This window comes from Mus musculus, chromosome 2 (assembly GCF_000001635.26).
Source record: "Mus musculus strain C57BL/6J chromosome 2, GRCm38.p6 C57BL/6J".
Taxonomy (NCBI): domain Eukaryota; kingdom Metazoa; phylum Chordata; class Mammalia; order Rodentia; family Muridae; genus Mus; species Mus musculus.
In genome coordinates, this window is record NC_000068.7 from 152,676,249 (window position 1) to 152,692,759 (window position 16,511).

At 48.9% G+C, this 16,511-nt stretch overlaps 2 protein-coding genes across 11 annotated transcripts in view; both read left to right on the plus strand.

The window, feature by feature from the left end:
* The window catches only part of H13 (histocompatibility 13), a 39,247-nt gene that overhangs the window by 6,827 nt on the left and 15,909 nt on the right, over positions 1–16,511 (plus strand). For 3 of the 10 annotated variants that reach the window (XM_006498783.4, NM_001159551.1, NM_010376.4), the window contains exons 2-8: positions 1,294–1,392; positions 4,803–4,885; positions 9,850–9,938; positions 12,415–12,500; positions 12,589–12,714; positions 13,596–13,653; positions 15,545–15,628. In XM_006498783.4, the coding sequence (XP_006498846.1) occupies positions 1,294–1,392; positions 4,803–4,885; positions 9,850–9,938; positions 12,415–12,500; positions 12,589–12,714; positions 13,596–13,653; positions 15,545–15,628 (625 nt within the window). Of the gene's footprint in view, positions 1–1,293; positions 1,393–4,802; positions 9,150–9,849; positions 11,126–11,237; positions 11,615–12,414; positions 12,501–12,588; positions 12,715–13,595; positions 13,654–15,544; positions 15,629–16,511 lie in introns of those variants that run through there. The other 7 variants (XR_001780858.2, XR_374416.2, XM_030247570.1 and 4 more) reach the window with 6 other exon arrangements.
* Positions 10,900–11,698, plus strand: Mcts2 (malignant T cell amplified sequence 2). Its single transcript, NM_025543.2, has one exon. It carries the CDS (start codon positions 11,023–11,025, stop codon positions 11,566–11,568), a length of 546 nt encoding a protein of 181 aa, NP_079819.1. The 5' UTR covers positions 10,900–11,022; the 3' UTR covers positions 11,569–11,698.

Sequence of the window (16,511 nt, forward strand, 5' to 3'; positions counted from 1 at the left end):
CCCATTGACATCACGTGGTCACAGTTTGCCTTTTCTCATGCCCCATATGTATCTTAGTCTTCAGCCTATCAGCGCACATGATCGAGTGAGAATGCTCATGTACACACACACACATACACACATGTACACACAAATTCTCGAGCACACCCATTTTGTGGTAAGTAAAGCTGAAGGTTGTCACCCTTTTTGGCAGAGGAATAACTGAGACTCAGAACCATGAATATCTGTAGGGAAGATTCTCAGGCCTGGAATTGTTTGGCCAATTATACAGGGAGATGTTGGCATACGTCACCAATTATCTCTTCAGAACAACCTGTCGACCTTCACTTACCCCATGGCTCGTCAAGTTGGTATCTTACAAAGCATGAATTTTTCCCATTCTGGTAGGTCAGAAATGAAATCCTGATACACTGTGAAAGTTGACAGACCGTCGATCTCAGAAATGGAGTGCTTGCTGAGCCGTGTGTGAGCCTCTGGATTCGTTCCCCGGTGCCACGGAAAGTTCTAAAAGAATAAGGGTTAGAGCTGAGGAAGTGAATAATGCAATTGTCCCACGAGAGTGAGGACCAGGGTTCAGATCTCACCACTAGGGCATGTGGCAGGCCACCTGTAATCCCAGCACTTAAGGAGACAGAGACAGGACCCCTCAAACCACCCGTCTAGCGGGACTATCCAAATCGAAGTACTGTGGGTTCGAGTGAGAGGCAGGCCCTGTCTATATAAAAGGGGTACACACATGCATCCCATAGGCACGTGCTCCCTGTGTCATTGGGCTTGTGTAAACTTACATTATGCATCCCACCAAATAGCCATTCCAAGGCTGTCCAGGTTTGTGCACATCTGTCCTGTAAGCCTCCTTTCCTGGTGGTGATTTCACAGGCTTGCTGCCCAGCTGCTGCTGGGTCACTTTGCAGTCTTGTGCTTCTCAGATTCACAGTCTTTCTCTCCATGCAGCTGATGCTGTTACTCCATTTTCGTTTATTTCCCATATTTATAGCACTGAGGTGCTGTTCCTCACATTCAGTTCTTTTGTGTGTGTGTAAATATTTTATCTTTTGTTAGCTCCTTACCCATACCAAATTTTTGCCAAGTACATCTTGGCATCCCCTGTGGTAGAGGGATTGGTATTAGTTTCAAGATGGGGAGTGTGGGACCCCACCCCCACCCCCACCCCCACACAAGATACCAGAGTGGACCAGCATGGAGAAAGATGACTGCCAGGCCTCATGTCCCAGCAGCAGGCAGCTGTGTGGCTCAGCTGCACCTTCCTTCCTTCTCTTCTCTTCTCTCCAGAGCTCTTCGGACATGCCAGAAACCATCACCAGTCGAGATGCCGCCCGCTTCCCCATCATCGCCAGCTGCACACTCCTGGGGCTCTACCTCTTTTTCAAAGTAAGTTCTCTGCTACCTGTGTTTTCTGCATGGTCATAGGGAACAGCAGCGAGAAGAGTCATGCAGACAGAAAGCTACCGTTGGCTCCCTCTCCCCACCAGCAGCCCTTCGTCTCCCAGGGCTTGTGTTCTTGTACCACTTCTGTTTCCTTGCATTGCTGGGCTGGGCTGGGCTGAGCGGTTGTACCTCTGCCATACTGGTCACCTTATTTTTTAAATTGAGGTTTATTTTCCCAGTAAAATTTAAACAGGCTCAAAGTCAAACTTAGTAAACACAGGAAAGTGAAAGGGGAGAAACCCCATCCAAAACCAGCTTCCAGGTCCACGCCCAGTTCCCCTCAGAGCTGTGTCTTCCATGGTCCTCCCATGCTCTCTCTAGCTGTGGCCACACAGTGTGGCCAATCTGTAGCATTCACTGCCCATTGAAAACGTCCTGAGCGGTTTTCTCACATAGCTAAATGCTCCGTAAACCTGTTCTGCTCCGTGTATACTTGGTGCTCTCTGAGTGTGACAGTAGTGGACACTGGACACTTAACATTCGTTACACAGAAGAGTCTGTTGAGAGAGAAGCAGGTCCCACAACAGGGTGGTCATTGTCACCGTGTGCTATAGCTCCCTTTAGGCTTCCGGTAATTGTGCCTTGGCATCAGAAGCAAAGCATTAAACTCTTGGTATTTTTACTAGTATCTCACAAACTTGTTCTTTTTGTTGAAAATTAGTCAAAAAGAGCTTAAATTTGCAATTGCAAAGTTCTTTTTAAAAATGTTTTAAAAGATTTATTCATTTATGTATGAGTACACTGTTACTCTTTTCAGACATACCAGCAGAGGGCATCGGATTCCATTACATGGATTCACAGCCATAAGGTTGTGAGCCACCATGTGGTTGCTGGAAGAGCAGTCAGTGCTCTTAACCGCTGAGCCATCTCTCCAGCCCCCTGCAAAGTTCTTTAAATGATTGATCTTTTTTCAAGGCTGGGAGTGTAGCTTAGTCATAGAATGCTTGGCTGGCATGTGCAAGGCCCTGGACTCCATTATTAACACAGTAACGACATGTTTCTGTCACCTGTGTCCTTCAGCCTAAGGTACTAACAAGCTAGACCCTCTTCTGTAGTTTCTTGAGAATCTGTAATGATAGACCCAGATTGCATTAAATATTTGAGGGGTTGGAAGGCTCTCTGGGTTAGTCGGTTGCCTGAACCAACACAGTCAGCAGTGCCTGGTTGTCTCATGTGCCCTCAGGGGCCCTGGGCCCAGTGTTGGGTTATCACAGCAGTGTTGCTAGCAATTGATTCATGAATATGAGTATGTTCATTCCACACGGTAGCACAAAATACTTCAGTGCACAAATATGTCTTCTTCAAGTATATGCAGTAAGATTCCAAGTCAAACAGGGACCCCACTTGCAGTCAGACAGACAATGCCAAATTCCTTTGTGGTGGTGGTACTGGTGCCAGCCGTGGGGCTGCTGAGAGCCAAGGCTTTGTGCATGCCAAGCACATTTTTGTACCACTGAGCTGCACCCTCACCCCAGATCACATCACACTGCCCTCCAAGAAGGTGGCACTGTTGTACCTTCCTACTGGCTTACATGAATACTGACTGCCGCCGGTGTTTCACTAGTCTATGAGTCACGTAAAAACCTGAAATTTAATGCTTGTTTCATGGTGCATTGATTACTCTTTATTATTTATTATGTGTTTGCCTGCATGTCTGTCTGTATACCACATGCATGCCTGGTTCCTGAGGAGGTAATGAGCCTCAGTGTGGGTGTTGAGAATCGAACCCTGGTCCTTCGCAAGAACTATTCCTAATCACTGAGTCAACTCGCCAGCCCCACTGGTTTGGTCTGTTTGTTTGTTTGTTTGTTTTTAAGCTTCTTACACTGAATTTATTTGGGGGGGTCATATATGCTACGGCAGATGTCCTGAGGTCTGAAGAGCACTTGCAGGAGGTGGCTCTTTCCTTCTACTGTGTGGGTCTCAGGGGTCTAACTCAGGTCTTCAGGCTTGGCAGTAGGCACCTTTGCTCGCTGAGCCATCTCAGTAGCCCTTGCATCGACTGATTGCTTTTCAGTCTTAAATCATGAATACTCATTACTGGTTTCAGAGTACCCCACGCTTGACTGACTGCCCGCCTCCCTCTCCATTTCTCCTCTGCCCTCGGAGTATCTAGTCCACAGGCTGGATTCTGCTTCTCCCTGGGCACTCTGCCATGGTATTGCAGAACCTGGCACCCCCTTAGCCCCCAGCACTGTTTGAGATTCTTTCTCTCTCTGGCATATAAACTCTGAAGTTGCCTTATTCCTCATTGTGTGGCTGGTATCTGGCACAGTGCTCTTCACACAGTAGACGGTCAGGAAACGCAGCCAAATTGCTGGGCAGGGGTCAGTCAGTTACCTGAGTGATGCCTCTCAGAGCCGATTGCTGATGAAAGCAGAGTTGGGGTGGCTTTGGTAAGGGAAAAGAAAGCTGGCTCAGCAGCTCAAGAGCACACTGCCAGGATGCCTAGGAAGGGGAATGAGGCTGCCCTGCCATGTGTGATGCAGGGCAGAGTGATTGACAGCCTCTGTGGGGGCGGGGGGCCTATCAGGTCTTCCCACTCGTGGGAACAGCATGCAAACAAAGGGAAACAGTGGTGAGGCTTGGAGTGGGAAAGTGACATGATCAGACTCACATTCAGCAGATACCTGAGTCTTGCTCAAGCAGTGTGAACCCCCCCCCCCAAGGAAAGCACATCCCTGCCTCCCGTTTAAGAGACCATGGTGACCAGTGTAGCAGAGGCTGCAGCAGGCATAAAGCAATTCAGCGCAGCCTTCCCAAGTTCCAGAAAGAATGTAACAGCTCGCTTCGGAGCATTGTGACAGACTGATTCTGTTTCACGTACCACTGATAAGATGAGGAAGTGGCTGTCAGGGCCTGGTGCCCCAACTCTGCTGCCATCGGAGGCATGGGAAGGCATCACCAGAGAGTTGGTAGGAAGAGCGGAGCACACAGTGTGTGGTTATTTTGAAACTAGCATGCTGGAGGGCCTGGGGCTGCTCTGAAGGGGCTCCCGGATTTTTGAGCAGGGAGAAGGAAGCATTGAAGAGCGGGTTCTATAGTTCTGACGCTGCTCCTGGGCTTGATTTCAGACTCCTCCCCATCCCTCTGCAACTGCCAACTGAGACACTAGGCACACACAGTAACTGTGAAATCACCTGTGTAAGCATCTAGACACCTTTTCCGGTAGAGTCCATCTGGGTGGGACCTGAGGGGCTGCCCTTCCCCATAGCTATGAAACTGTAAGTCCTGGAGCCTGGGATTCTTCCTGACTACCCCTAACTGCAGAGCGGGGAGAATGAGTCCGCCCTCCAGGGTCTTCCTCGGGCTGTGGCAACCCTGACTTGCTTCTTTTTGTTTTTCCTCCTCAGATATTCTCCCAGGAGTACATCAACCTCTTGCTGTCCATGTATTTCTTCGTGCTGGGGATCCTGGCCCTGTCACACACCATCAGGTCAGAAGGCATCTCTCGACAGCCTTTGAAGCTGCTTTCTCAGGAGCCAGTACAGGGTCTTGGATGGGAACATGGTCTTTTGTGTCATTCAGAGCCAGGTTTAAATCCTGGCTGTAAAATCCAAGGGAATCTTCCCTCACGTCAGCACTATACGTGACCTAGGATGGAACCCCAAACTTCTCAGGGCCACCAACTCCTAATAAGGACGTACAAGGCTATGTATGGTGGCTCTTAGTACTCAAGAGGCTGAGGCAAGTTCCTGAGCTACCATATAAGACCCAGTCTTCGAAAAAAACCTAGGCAGAAGTGTCATAGAGTCACCACAGTGCTGATGTGTGTCTCATCAGGACCACTTGAAGCACGAGGCTTGGCTCCTCATGGGACAGGCACCTACCAGCAGAGGGTTAGGAATGCCTTCCCTTAAATCCAGTCTCTACACTCCAAGTTAACCTCTTTGACTTCAGTCTCCTTAAGGTTGTGTTTTGTTTTTAAAAAACAAGCAAGCAAACTGATGGCCTTCATGTAGAAAATGTCTCTCAGTCAATAAGTACAACTGTCACCTTTGTTAGGACTGCTGTGATCACCTGTGTCAGCTTGTTAGACACCCTTGACTGGCTGGCTCTGGGTGTTAATCCTGGGTTAGTCAGGGAAGCTGAAGTTAGTGTGTTTGAGACATTCAGTAAGATCACTCAGCCCATTTCTGTCTGCCTGTTTGCAGTAGTCCACAGATAGACTGAGGAATGGCTAGGAAAAGTTGTCCGAAGAAAGGAACGCAACGTGACCTCAGGTTTGAGAGGTAGGAAGCCTGGGAGAGGTATAAGGAGAGAGGTGCTGGTCAGGAGCTTGATGATCTCCATACAGTAGGGATCAGAGCTACACAGAGCAGAATCTGCACCAAGGAACAGTGAGGTTTATTCCTCAGGCAAGCTGGCAGGATGGAGACAGGCAGAGTGGTAGGTAGCCTTGGCCTCTGAATATCAGTCCGTCTGTCCCCCGTCGTCATCGTGTGTCCCCCCCCACCACCCGACCCCCACCCGGCCTGCCGTAAACAGTATACAAAGTCTTCAAACAAGCAGAAAGTGTCAGATGGGCTGCTGTCTCCGCTGGGACTTTAGCTATGGGCTTTGGAGTAAATCTAGCACCATCTTGACCTGCAAAATCTTACTCTAGCTGCATTGAAAGTACGGTAGCCCTTCTCAGAGGATGACTTGGACCTGGCAAGCAAGAATAGCAGGTCCAGCACTCATGAGGACCTGAGGCAAGGATAGGAGTCATCGCTCTGAAACTCTGGGTTTCCTTCTTTTCCATGCTGGCCAGAGCCATCCAGGGTCTACAAGAGGTCTCCCAGTTCCTCCCATAGCCTAGCTTCGCCGATCAGGGAGAGCGTGCTCTTTGAAAGCACCAGGAACGGCATATGCTTGAGAACTAATTATTTCACGGTAGCCCAGCAGCCCTGCATCCAACTGCCCACAAACTGTTGTGGTCCACATGTCTCAGAACAACCAATTGTGTCTCTACCCAACTTAGAAATGTTAGTGATAGCTATTATCAACACAAAATAAAGCCAGCGGTCTCCTAGGAATAGAGAGCTTAATGGTAAAGCCTGGTAAGGGTAAGACCCTGGGTTTGATCCTAGCACCACAAACAAAAGTGAGCAGTTAACTATGTAGGAAGCCAGGCAGCACTACACACCTCTAATCCCAAGCACTCAGGAGGAAGAGGCAGGCAAATCACCAGCACGGCTAGCTATACTGTAAGACCCTGTCTCCAAAAAAAGAAAGAGAACAGGGAAGGCACCGGCAAGCTGAGTGTGTTGGCTCAGCCTTTGATCCTAGTACTTGGGATGCAGAGGCAGGGAGAGCAGGAGCTCAGAGTCCCCCTCAGCTGCACAGCCAGGTCACAGCCTATTAGTTATATGAGACAGTGTAGCAGAACAGTAAGGGCTACGTGGTAACATTTGTGAGGTAGAAGCTGGTTTGGTTGTTGTTTTCCTGCTGGGTGTTAAACTACAGCCCAGTCCTAAGTTTTGTTTTTTCTTTTGGTGTTAGGAATTGAACCCAGGGCCACATATACACACATAAGCGAGTCGTGTGGTCTAGCACTGACCCACCTCCCCAGCCATGAGTCATTTTGTTAATAAAATCCAGAGCACTGGTAATGTGCTGTGGCAGTCGGGAGCTTGAGAGGCTGAGGCGTGAGGTTATCGTGAGAAAGAAGTAAAGCCAATGAATTTTATTACAAGAGGGGGAAGAATTTAACCTTTTTTTTCTTTTTAGAGTGTTGATCCAAAAATTAAACTGACTCTTACTCACTGGAGGTGTGTTTTCTCAAGTCTTTTGGTAAAGCAAACTACAGTGTTTAAGAGTTTCCACGAGCTGTTTATAGCCACAAGTCAGACTTCCTCTGGAGTTGAGCCATAAGGTCTGAGGGGATGAGACAAGGAAGCTGAGGTTCAAAAGAATTATTATGGCTCCCAGGATTCACAGCTGAGAAAAGCAGAGGCGTTTGATCCCAGGGCTCTCTGACCACAGTGCTAGAATTCCTTATCACTTTGTGGCCAAAATTAAGGGGAAGAGAGAATTTGGAGAAAACAGACTCACCTCTCCACACATCTCAAAAATGCCCGCTAAAGACTGTAAGAGCCACATCCCAGTCATGGTGGCCCAGACCACACCCAAATCCCTCCACCTCTGTTGCCACCCCACTGCCTGCCTCAGACCAGACCACAGCTCACAGCGTTGCAGGCAGGTAGGAGACATCTTGCCTTCACCTAATAGTTACCAAAACTCCAACCCAGCCAGACTCTGCACATCCTGCCAGAGCAGTCGTGGCCTGTTTTTATCACCTGTGGCTGAGCTCTTGCCCTACTCAAGTGGTCCACAGCAAGAAAGCCCAAGTCGTCTACCTCAGGAGAGCACATCCCCAGGTTCATTAACCCTCGCTGTCTACCCCAGAGGGAGAGGCACCAGAACATTTCTCAGAAGAAAACGAGGAACTTTGTCTCTTATGAGTCATGGAGAGTCATAAAAACACTGCCCACAGTAAAAGTACAATCAGAGCAGGCCAGCAAACTCTGCCTGGCATGGGGCATCGATGAGACAGGGCCCTGCCCTCCAGTTCACAGATTCACACCAGTTACATCACACTAGTCCTCTTCTGTGTTGTATCTTACAGCAGACCCTTTTCCTCAGTGCTTGCCTTGATCCCAACTGTTTAGAGGGATTAAGACACGAGGATCAAAAGCTGGAGGCCAGCCTGAGCAACTGAGTGAAACTCTATTTCAAAATGAGTAAGGCCTAAATGTGTAGCTCGGTGGTATGGCACACATACAGAAATCAGTGCAGACATTTAACACTTGAAGTGGAAGCCACGGGTGAACTCACAAGATACCAAGTATTAGCTTAATCCTCTTCGAGATCCCTGAGAGATTCAGACTTGGTGTGAGTCCTGGAATTCCAGCACTTGGGAGACAGAAGCAGAAGGATTGTTGCAAATTTGAGGCAGGTCTGAGCTGTAGAGTGAGACTCTTAGCACAAACAGTAATCCTCTGAGAGAGGTATTACAATATGGTGATTGTAATAAGGTATCTAATAACTCGGATACAGAAAGAGTTGCATGGAGCAGTTGTTGTAACTTTGCCAAGATCATACCTCTGAGAAGTGGCAGAGATGGGACTTGAACCTAGGAATCATGTCTCCAGTCTATTCTGCTGATTAAAAACACCGAATTCTGAAGAGGCTAGGTAGGGTGAGTGTTCCAGCTCCTCACACTGCTCTCTGCTCTGCCTCTGCCTGTGTCTGCACTTGTGCCATGCCTTCACCCTTCCTCACATTCAGCAGACTGAGCCCCTCGCCTTGGCTGTCCTGGCTGAGTCTGCCTTCCGTGGGTGCTCACTCTATGCCCTGTACCCGTCTCTTCTCTGCCTCTGATAATATTCATTATCAACCACTTCACACAGTCTGCAAAGGATCAGGCCCAGAGGTGACTCTTAAATTCCTATTCTCCAAGCCACCAGAAATTAAAAACAAACAAAGAACCAGAACTCTCTTATCCATGCCTTGTCCATTGTGACCTAGATGTTTCCAGACCTACCTTGGTTCGCTTCTTGGTTGGGAAGCCATCCTGGGATGCCTTCTATGACATATGTTCATAGCTCTTAAGCATCCCTGCTACAGGCCAGCACTGACCTGGACATCTTTCCTGCTTATTTCATCTTCACAAACTTCTTTGAGACAGGCAGAAGGGTTGTAACCCTCACACATAGGTAAGGAACCCAGAGCCCAGAGAGGCTATCACTAATGTAACCCCCACAGGACTGCAATATTCTCACACCCACAACCAAGAGGCCTTGGTTTGCTGGTCTTGCTCTAACATAATCTGGGAAAGACCATCTCTGTTCCCTGCCTGGCCAGGATATGGAGCATGCTGGGTAAAACTGTTTTTAAAGTTACGCTTGTCCTGGGCAACAGAGACTTCATAGCAGGCATAAAAATAACGTTCCTCCCCTATGGGCTGTGGCTCACCTGCCTCATAGATCTCCACTATATTTGTATAAGCCCAGTCGTGTTGTCTGATCAGCAGCATGAGATTGATAGAGTCTGGGAGTACATTTCTTAACACTGTAGGCAGATGCAGGAGGTGTATGGACCAGACTCCGAAATTCTGACTGTCCCCCAAATTTTTCATACCAAATTTTATGTCCACTTTGCCAATAAACGAAACAAATCACCAGGAGTTCAGAAACCTGAGTTTGGATCTGAGTTCAGATCCTGGCTGCCTGTGTGACCCCGGTCAAGTCATCCTCTGACAGGCTCCAGATCTATAGAGCGGGAACAGTGTGCCTACTAAGGCACTTAAAAAGGCATCTGCAGGTAAACGGCCACAAGTAGGTGTTAGCGGGGTCTCTTAGAACTGGGCTCATCTATAGGGCTCCGTTTGCCGACCTGCTTTGTCTTTCTTTTCAGCCCCTTCATGAATAAGTTTTTTCCAGCCAACTTCCCAAACCGCCAGTATCAGCTGCTCTTCACACAGGGCTCTGGGGAAAACAAAGAAGGTCAGTGCTGCCCATGTCCCCTGGGGTGTGTCTTCCCCTCTTGTCTTTCTCCAGTACTGGGTTTTCCAAAGAAACGAGCACTAAAGACGAAACCGAATTTGTATGGCCCTGGTTCATACCCAGCTTGGTCACCACCTAGCAATGGGAATCTGAATGATCCCGTTGTTTCTGAGCACGGGCTGTTTTTGGAGGTTTGTTACCCCATCTGTAAAATGGAGTAAACAGTAAGTAGGAAGCAATCAGCACAGTGCCTGGCTCATATAAGCCCCCAGTAAAAGCTGTACCAGACAGCTCTTAGCGTGCCTATCTCGTGATTGTTTCACGTAAGCTTTGAAAGAGATAACTATGAAGATACGTACGGCATCATGCGGATGCACACAAGGTGACAAGAGTAACGATGCCTTGGACTAAGTGGAAGCTAATTCATACACATGAAATGAATAGCCTGTGGGATGTATTCCAGTCTTTCCTGGTTGTCAAGTACATCTTTGCCGAATAAATAATTATTGGATTTTTTTTAAAGGCTACGCCTGTTTTTATTTTTTTAACGTCCATAAAGCCGTTCAGGATTCCCAAGCATTAGAATACTGGGGGACCTCCGGGGATGTCTGGGATAGCAACCACGCCGGAAGACAGACAGGAACATTCCTATTGGCCCGTTAGCTCCCGGGGGAGCTGTACAGTGCCGCGAGAGCCGCGTGCCGCGCGAGAGCCTGCCGCAGCTTGGCGCATGTCCAGTCCGAACGCGAAGTGGCTGTCCATCCCTCAACTCGGATGCTCTGACGCATTTTCCGGTTCGGACCCCACCCTTTCTTGCAACCGGAAGTCCGGAGAGGAGCCGGAAATCTGAAGAAGAACCAGTGGGGTAATCACGTGAGGATCAGCGCAAACGTGGGGGTCAGTGGAGCGGAAGTCATTGGATTTTACACAGCCGTAAAGTACAGTCCGTCGGACCGTCTTCCGGTTAGCGACAACGGCCGGCTCAGATGCCGGTGCCATCCTTCCTGTAGACCGCGACTCGGACGGTCGGCGATCCACGCCTCGCCTCATCTCTCATACCTGACGGTGCCCCTTCACCAAGATCATGTTCAAGAAATTTGACGAGAAGGAAAGTGTGTCCAACTGCATCCAACTGAAAACTTCCGTTATTAAGGGTATTAAGAGCCAACTGACTGAGCAGTTTCCAGGTATCGAGCCGTGGCTTAATCAAATCATGCCTAAGAAAGATCCCGTCAAAATAGTGAGATGCCATGAACACATGGAAATCCTTACAGTCAACGGAGAATTACTGTTTTTCAGGCAGAGAAAAGGACCTTTTTATCCAACGCTAAGACTACTTCACAAATACCCGTTTATCCTGCCACACCAGCAGGTCGACAAAGGAGCCATCAAATTTGTGCTCAGTGGTGCAAATATCATGTGCCCGGGTTTAACGTCTCCTGGAGCGAAGCTCTACACTGCTGCAGTAGATACCATCGTGGCGGTCATGGCAGAGGGGAAAGAGCATGCCCTGTGTGTCGGAGTCATGAAGATGGCTGCAGCAGACATTGAGAAAATCAACAAGGGGATCGGCATTGAGAATATCCATTATCTAAATGACGGGCTGTGGCACATGAAGACATATAAGTGAGCCTTAGACACAATACACCTGAGCTAAATATAAATATTGCGTTGTATCTCTGTGTGTGTCTGTATGTGACATCATGAAGACAATACCTCTATGGTTATGCTGAATAAATTCAACAAATACCTTTAAAAAACAAAATCGGGGTGTTGTAACCACAAGAGAGCAGATATTGGGGAACAAGCAGCTTGCTGCACTTTGGAGTGTGACAAAAAGTGGCCGCACTCTGGCCTGGGGCTTCCTTATTAGGAAATTTGGAAGAATCCAGAGTGGGTCTGACATCAGGGTCTCTACCAAGGTGCTCCTGTAAGAGCAGCCTTCAAGATTCCCTCTTGCCTCTTTTCTACATCTGTCTCTTTCCTCTTCCCTCTGCTTATGAAACGTTACCAGCAATTCCCTTGATTTCCTAAAATTCTGAGCTTGGTAAGAGTACCATTACTTGGGAACTGACTATGTTCCAGGCACTGTGCTGAGGGCATTGTAAGAGCAGCCTTACTCCTCACCCTCATGAGGAAGGAAGGTGCTGTTGACCTTTTACAGATAGGGAAACAAACTCTTAAGAGGGCCCTGCTTTCCCAGGGTCACCTAGCTTCAGGTGGCAGGGCTTATATCTCCAGCATCCTACATTTTATCCCGGTTTATGTTCGCGCTCCAGAAAATTAAGACAAGTTGGGCATGGCTCCAGTGATCCTTCCCCACCCTAATACCCCTGCCAGTCTAACTAAGCCAAGGCTGAGCCCATGGGCCTGTCTGACGATGCTGACAGCCATGCCCTCCTTCAGGCGCTGACAGGTTGGGGGTGGGGGGGCAGCCTCACTCTGGGGAGTGAACTTATCTGGCCTCTCTGCCCAGAGATCATCAACTATGAGTTTGACACTAAGGACCTGGTGTGCCTGGGCCTAAGCAGCGTCGTTGGTGTCTGGTACCTTCTGAGGAAGGTAAGTCAGAGCCTGCGCAGAAGGGGAGGTTGGGCTGACAGGGCAGGATGGGACACAGCGAGCTGGTCTCACTCCCACCTCTCTTCAGCACTGGATTGCCAACAACCTGTTTGGCCTGGCCTTCTCCCTTAATGGGGTAGAGCTCCTGCACCTGAACAACGTGAGCACTGGCTGTATCCTGCTCGGAGGACTCTTCATCTATGACATCTTCTGGGTGAGTCAGGCAGGGACATGATGTCCAGCTCTGAGGGTCCTCCTCCGCCTCCCGGCTGCTTCCCTGAATCTATGGTCCAAGTGGCAGCCTGGTGGAAGTTTGTACCCCAGAGCAGATCTATTTTTGGTCCACCTGTAAATCCAAAGGACCAAATCTACCAAGAACCCAGAGTACCCAGTGCTTTCAGATGCCCTCAGCTGGTCTTTCCAGGGAAACTCTTAGTCCTATGTCTCTGGGGTAAATGAGTTGAGGCTCAGGGACATTTGGTCAGGAGTTGGTGGATGCTGCTGGATGTCCAGCAAGGAGGACAAAGATTAGTTGTGCTCTGGCTGCATACCTACTCTTCTGAGGTACTGCTAAAAGGGTCTGAGATTTACCTGACTGGAACATCCTTTCCTCCAGAAAACCTTTTGTCTTTGAATGAAAGCTGCCTAAGGTCTTTTTCTGTCTGTCTCTCTTCTTTTGATGGTGGTAGTAGTGGTGGTAGTGTCCAAGACATGGTTTCTCTCTGTAACAGCCTGGCTGTCCTGGAATTTGCTCTGTAGACCATGCTGGCCTAGAACTCAAGAGATCTGCCTGCCTCTTCCTCCATTAAAGGCTCATGCTGCTGCCACCACCTGGTGGGATCTTTGTGTCTTAGTGGGATGGAAGCCTGACCAGCAGGCTGCCTTGCTTGGGCCAGTTAGGGTCTTTCTCATTTACATTTTCTTTTGCCCAGAACCACATGAAGGGCCACCTCAACTCAACGTCAGGTCTGCTCTGAGCTCTCCTAGTTCTTTGTTCGACTCTCTTGCACCTCCAACAATACTGCATCTAGAAGCCTAGGGGCAACCTTTTCTTACCCACCCACCTCCCTTTAGACTCCTGTCTTCTCCTTCCAGGTATTCGGCACCAACGTGATGGTGACAGTGGCCAAGTCCTTTGAGGCACCAATAAAATGTAAGTGACCGCCTCCCACATCCGGGCATCCTCCTCTCAACCCAGTTGGGTCATCATCGCTGGTGTCACATCATTGGTGTCAGGGACTCTCTTTCTTTCCTCTTCATTGATTCCTCTGTCTCTGTTCTTGAACTCAGGCTTCCTAATAGACCCTGGCCTTGGGCCACTTGGTCATGACATCATGTGGCATAAAGCATAGGATCGGGAATAAACCCAGGAGAGGTGCTTATTACTCAGTGTTACAGGGCCTGCTGTGCCTCCACGGTCACTACATCACGCTGGGATTCCCTTGCTACCTGACTACCAACTCTCACCACACCTTGTTGTGTTTTAGAGTAACTTGTGTCTACATAACAGTATTTTTAAAAAATCCACCTGTAGCTGAGTGTAGTGTCACATGCCTTTAATCCCAACATTTGGGAGGCAGAGGTAGGTGGATCTCTGAGTTCAAAGCCAGCCTGGCCTACGGAGTTCCTAGAATTCACTCTGTAGATCAGGCTGGCCAGGTCTGCACAGAGAAACCCTGTTTCAGTTCCCACCCAAAAGAAAATGAAAAACTTTTAAGTACCGATGTCTTTGAAGAAGGAGAGTTTCTGTGGGTGTTTGTTGAGATGCATTTCGGGTAGCCAAAGCAATCCTAGAACTAACTCACCATGTGGCTAAGATGGCTTTGAGCCTCTCATCCTGCTGCTTCCGCTTCCAAAGTACAGGGCCTAAATAAACAAGGAGACATTTTTGTTATCTCAGTTACAGGAAGCCTGGGTAGATCAGCTCAAGGGTGGGTTAATTCAGTAGGATCACCGAAACCAAGGTTACTTTCTGCCCTCCCAGCCTACCGTTCCCAGCATGTTTCTCACCTGTCCTTATTCAGCTTCCGATGGTCCCCGGGGGAGAACCACAGTTCTAGGGTTGACTCCTCAAGCAGACATGGCCAGAGGTACAGAGAGGACTCTGTTTCTCTTTGCTCAAGGAGTGCACCCCACTTCACCCCTGCCACCTCCAAGTCCCCTGGGGAAGCTTCCCTTACAATTCATTGGTCAGGTCATATGTTAGGGGGCTGCAGGTGTAGCCAGTAGTGAAGTGCTCACCTACCATGCAGGGGGACCTGGATTCGATCTCCAGCACCCCAAAAAATAATAATAACAGACTGAAGAGATGGCTCAGTGGTTAAAAGCACTGTCTGTCTTCCAGAGGACCTGGGGTTCAATTTTTAGCACCTCCATGACAGCTCACAACTGTTTAAAGCTCCAAATCCAGGGGCATCTGGCGCCGTCAGACACGCATGCAGGCAAAACACCAATGCACATAAAATAAAGAAATAATCTTTAAAAAATTAAAACATGGGTTCCTTTGGCTGAACATAGGGATACAAACATGCAGGAATGCAATCCTGCTAGCTTGAGAGGAATGAAAAGTCAAGGCCAGCCTGGGCTTCCTAGCTAGATCTGTCTCAAAAACAAACAACGACCATGCTCCAGCAAGGTAGATGGAGAGCGCAGCTTAACGTGGAGTCTCAGCCCTCGATGACCCTGAATCACCTGAGCTATCTAAGCTCAAGGACCTTATGGGGTATGGTTTCAGGAGAGTGAGGTGACCTTGAAAAATGCTTGGTGGTCTATAGAATCATGGCAGCCCTGGCTTGGTCCCATGGCAACTCGGAAGGAAAAATAAGGATGAATGAAACCTTTGGCTAGGTGATCCTAGAAAGAAAGGGTGGGGGAGTCCTCCTTGCTGTAAGAACTGCCATTTCATCCTCTGAGCACCCTGTCATCTCCCTGTACACCCGAAACACAAATGTGTGTGAGTCATATTTCACAGGGCTGGAGGCTGGCAGCCTGAGGACCAGAGTTCCCTCTGATCCTTGCCGTCTCGCCCCTGCCTCTCCCTGCAGTGGTGTTCCCCCAGGATCTGCTGGAGAAGGGCCTTGAAGCAGACAACTTTGCCATGCTGGGACTTGGAGACATTGTCATTCCAGGTAATTGCTGGGAGAGGACCGTGGTGTGGGGTTGGAGAAGATACTTGGCATGTCAGAGTTTTAGTATGAAGCGGGAAGCTGGCCTTGCTTATTGAGAATGGGCAAGGTCATGAGGATTTGGCCAGTTCCCCCTCAGTGCATGTTTGTGGTTTGGTGGCATTCGGCATGTCTCTTCCCCATAAGAATGGCCTTGAACATAATCTGGCCAACCTGGACTGGTCAGCCAGAAGAGGGAGCCCTGCTTGTAGGAGAAAAGGCCTGCCAGGCCTTTGTCTCAGGTCAAGGGATGAAGCAACTGAAAGTGTGTGTTTTTATTTGTGGCCGCTCTCCCTGTCTGCCTGTCGGGGATCTGTCTAGCTCCTAGTTCCTCTAAGGTAGGATAGGCATGCCTACCGTCCTCTGCAGTAGGGCCCTCTGATTGTGCAGAGGGGGTAGAGGGAATTTCTGTATTCCAGGTTAAAGAAACAGGTTCAAAGAAATGGTTCAACTTGTCTGAGAGATTGGGTTTGACATATCCCACCCACCTCACCCCCCTGGTCTCCCCACACTGTACAATACCAAAGTTAACAGGGACTTGTTTCCCAGGTAACTAACAGGGAAGAAATTTGAGTCCTGTAGTAGAAAATGAGGACACGTGCCTTTAACCCTAGGAACCCCAGACATAGAGAATTCTGAATTAGCCTGGTTAACTGTTCAACATGGGACTCTTATTAAAGAAAAAAAGGTTGGGACAGGAGAGATGGCTCAGTAGTTAAGAGCACTGGCTGCTGCTCTTCCAGAGGACCCAGATTTGATTCTCAGTGCTCATGCAGTGGTTCAAAACTCCAGTTCCAGAAGATCTGACACCACCACACACACACACACACACACACACACACACACA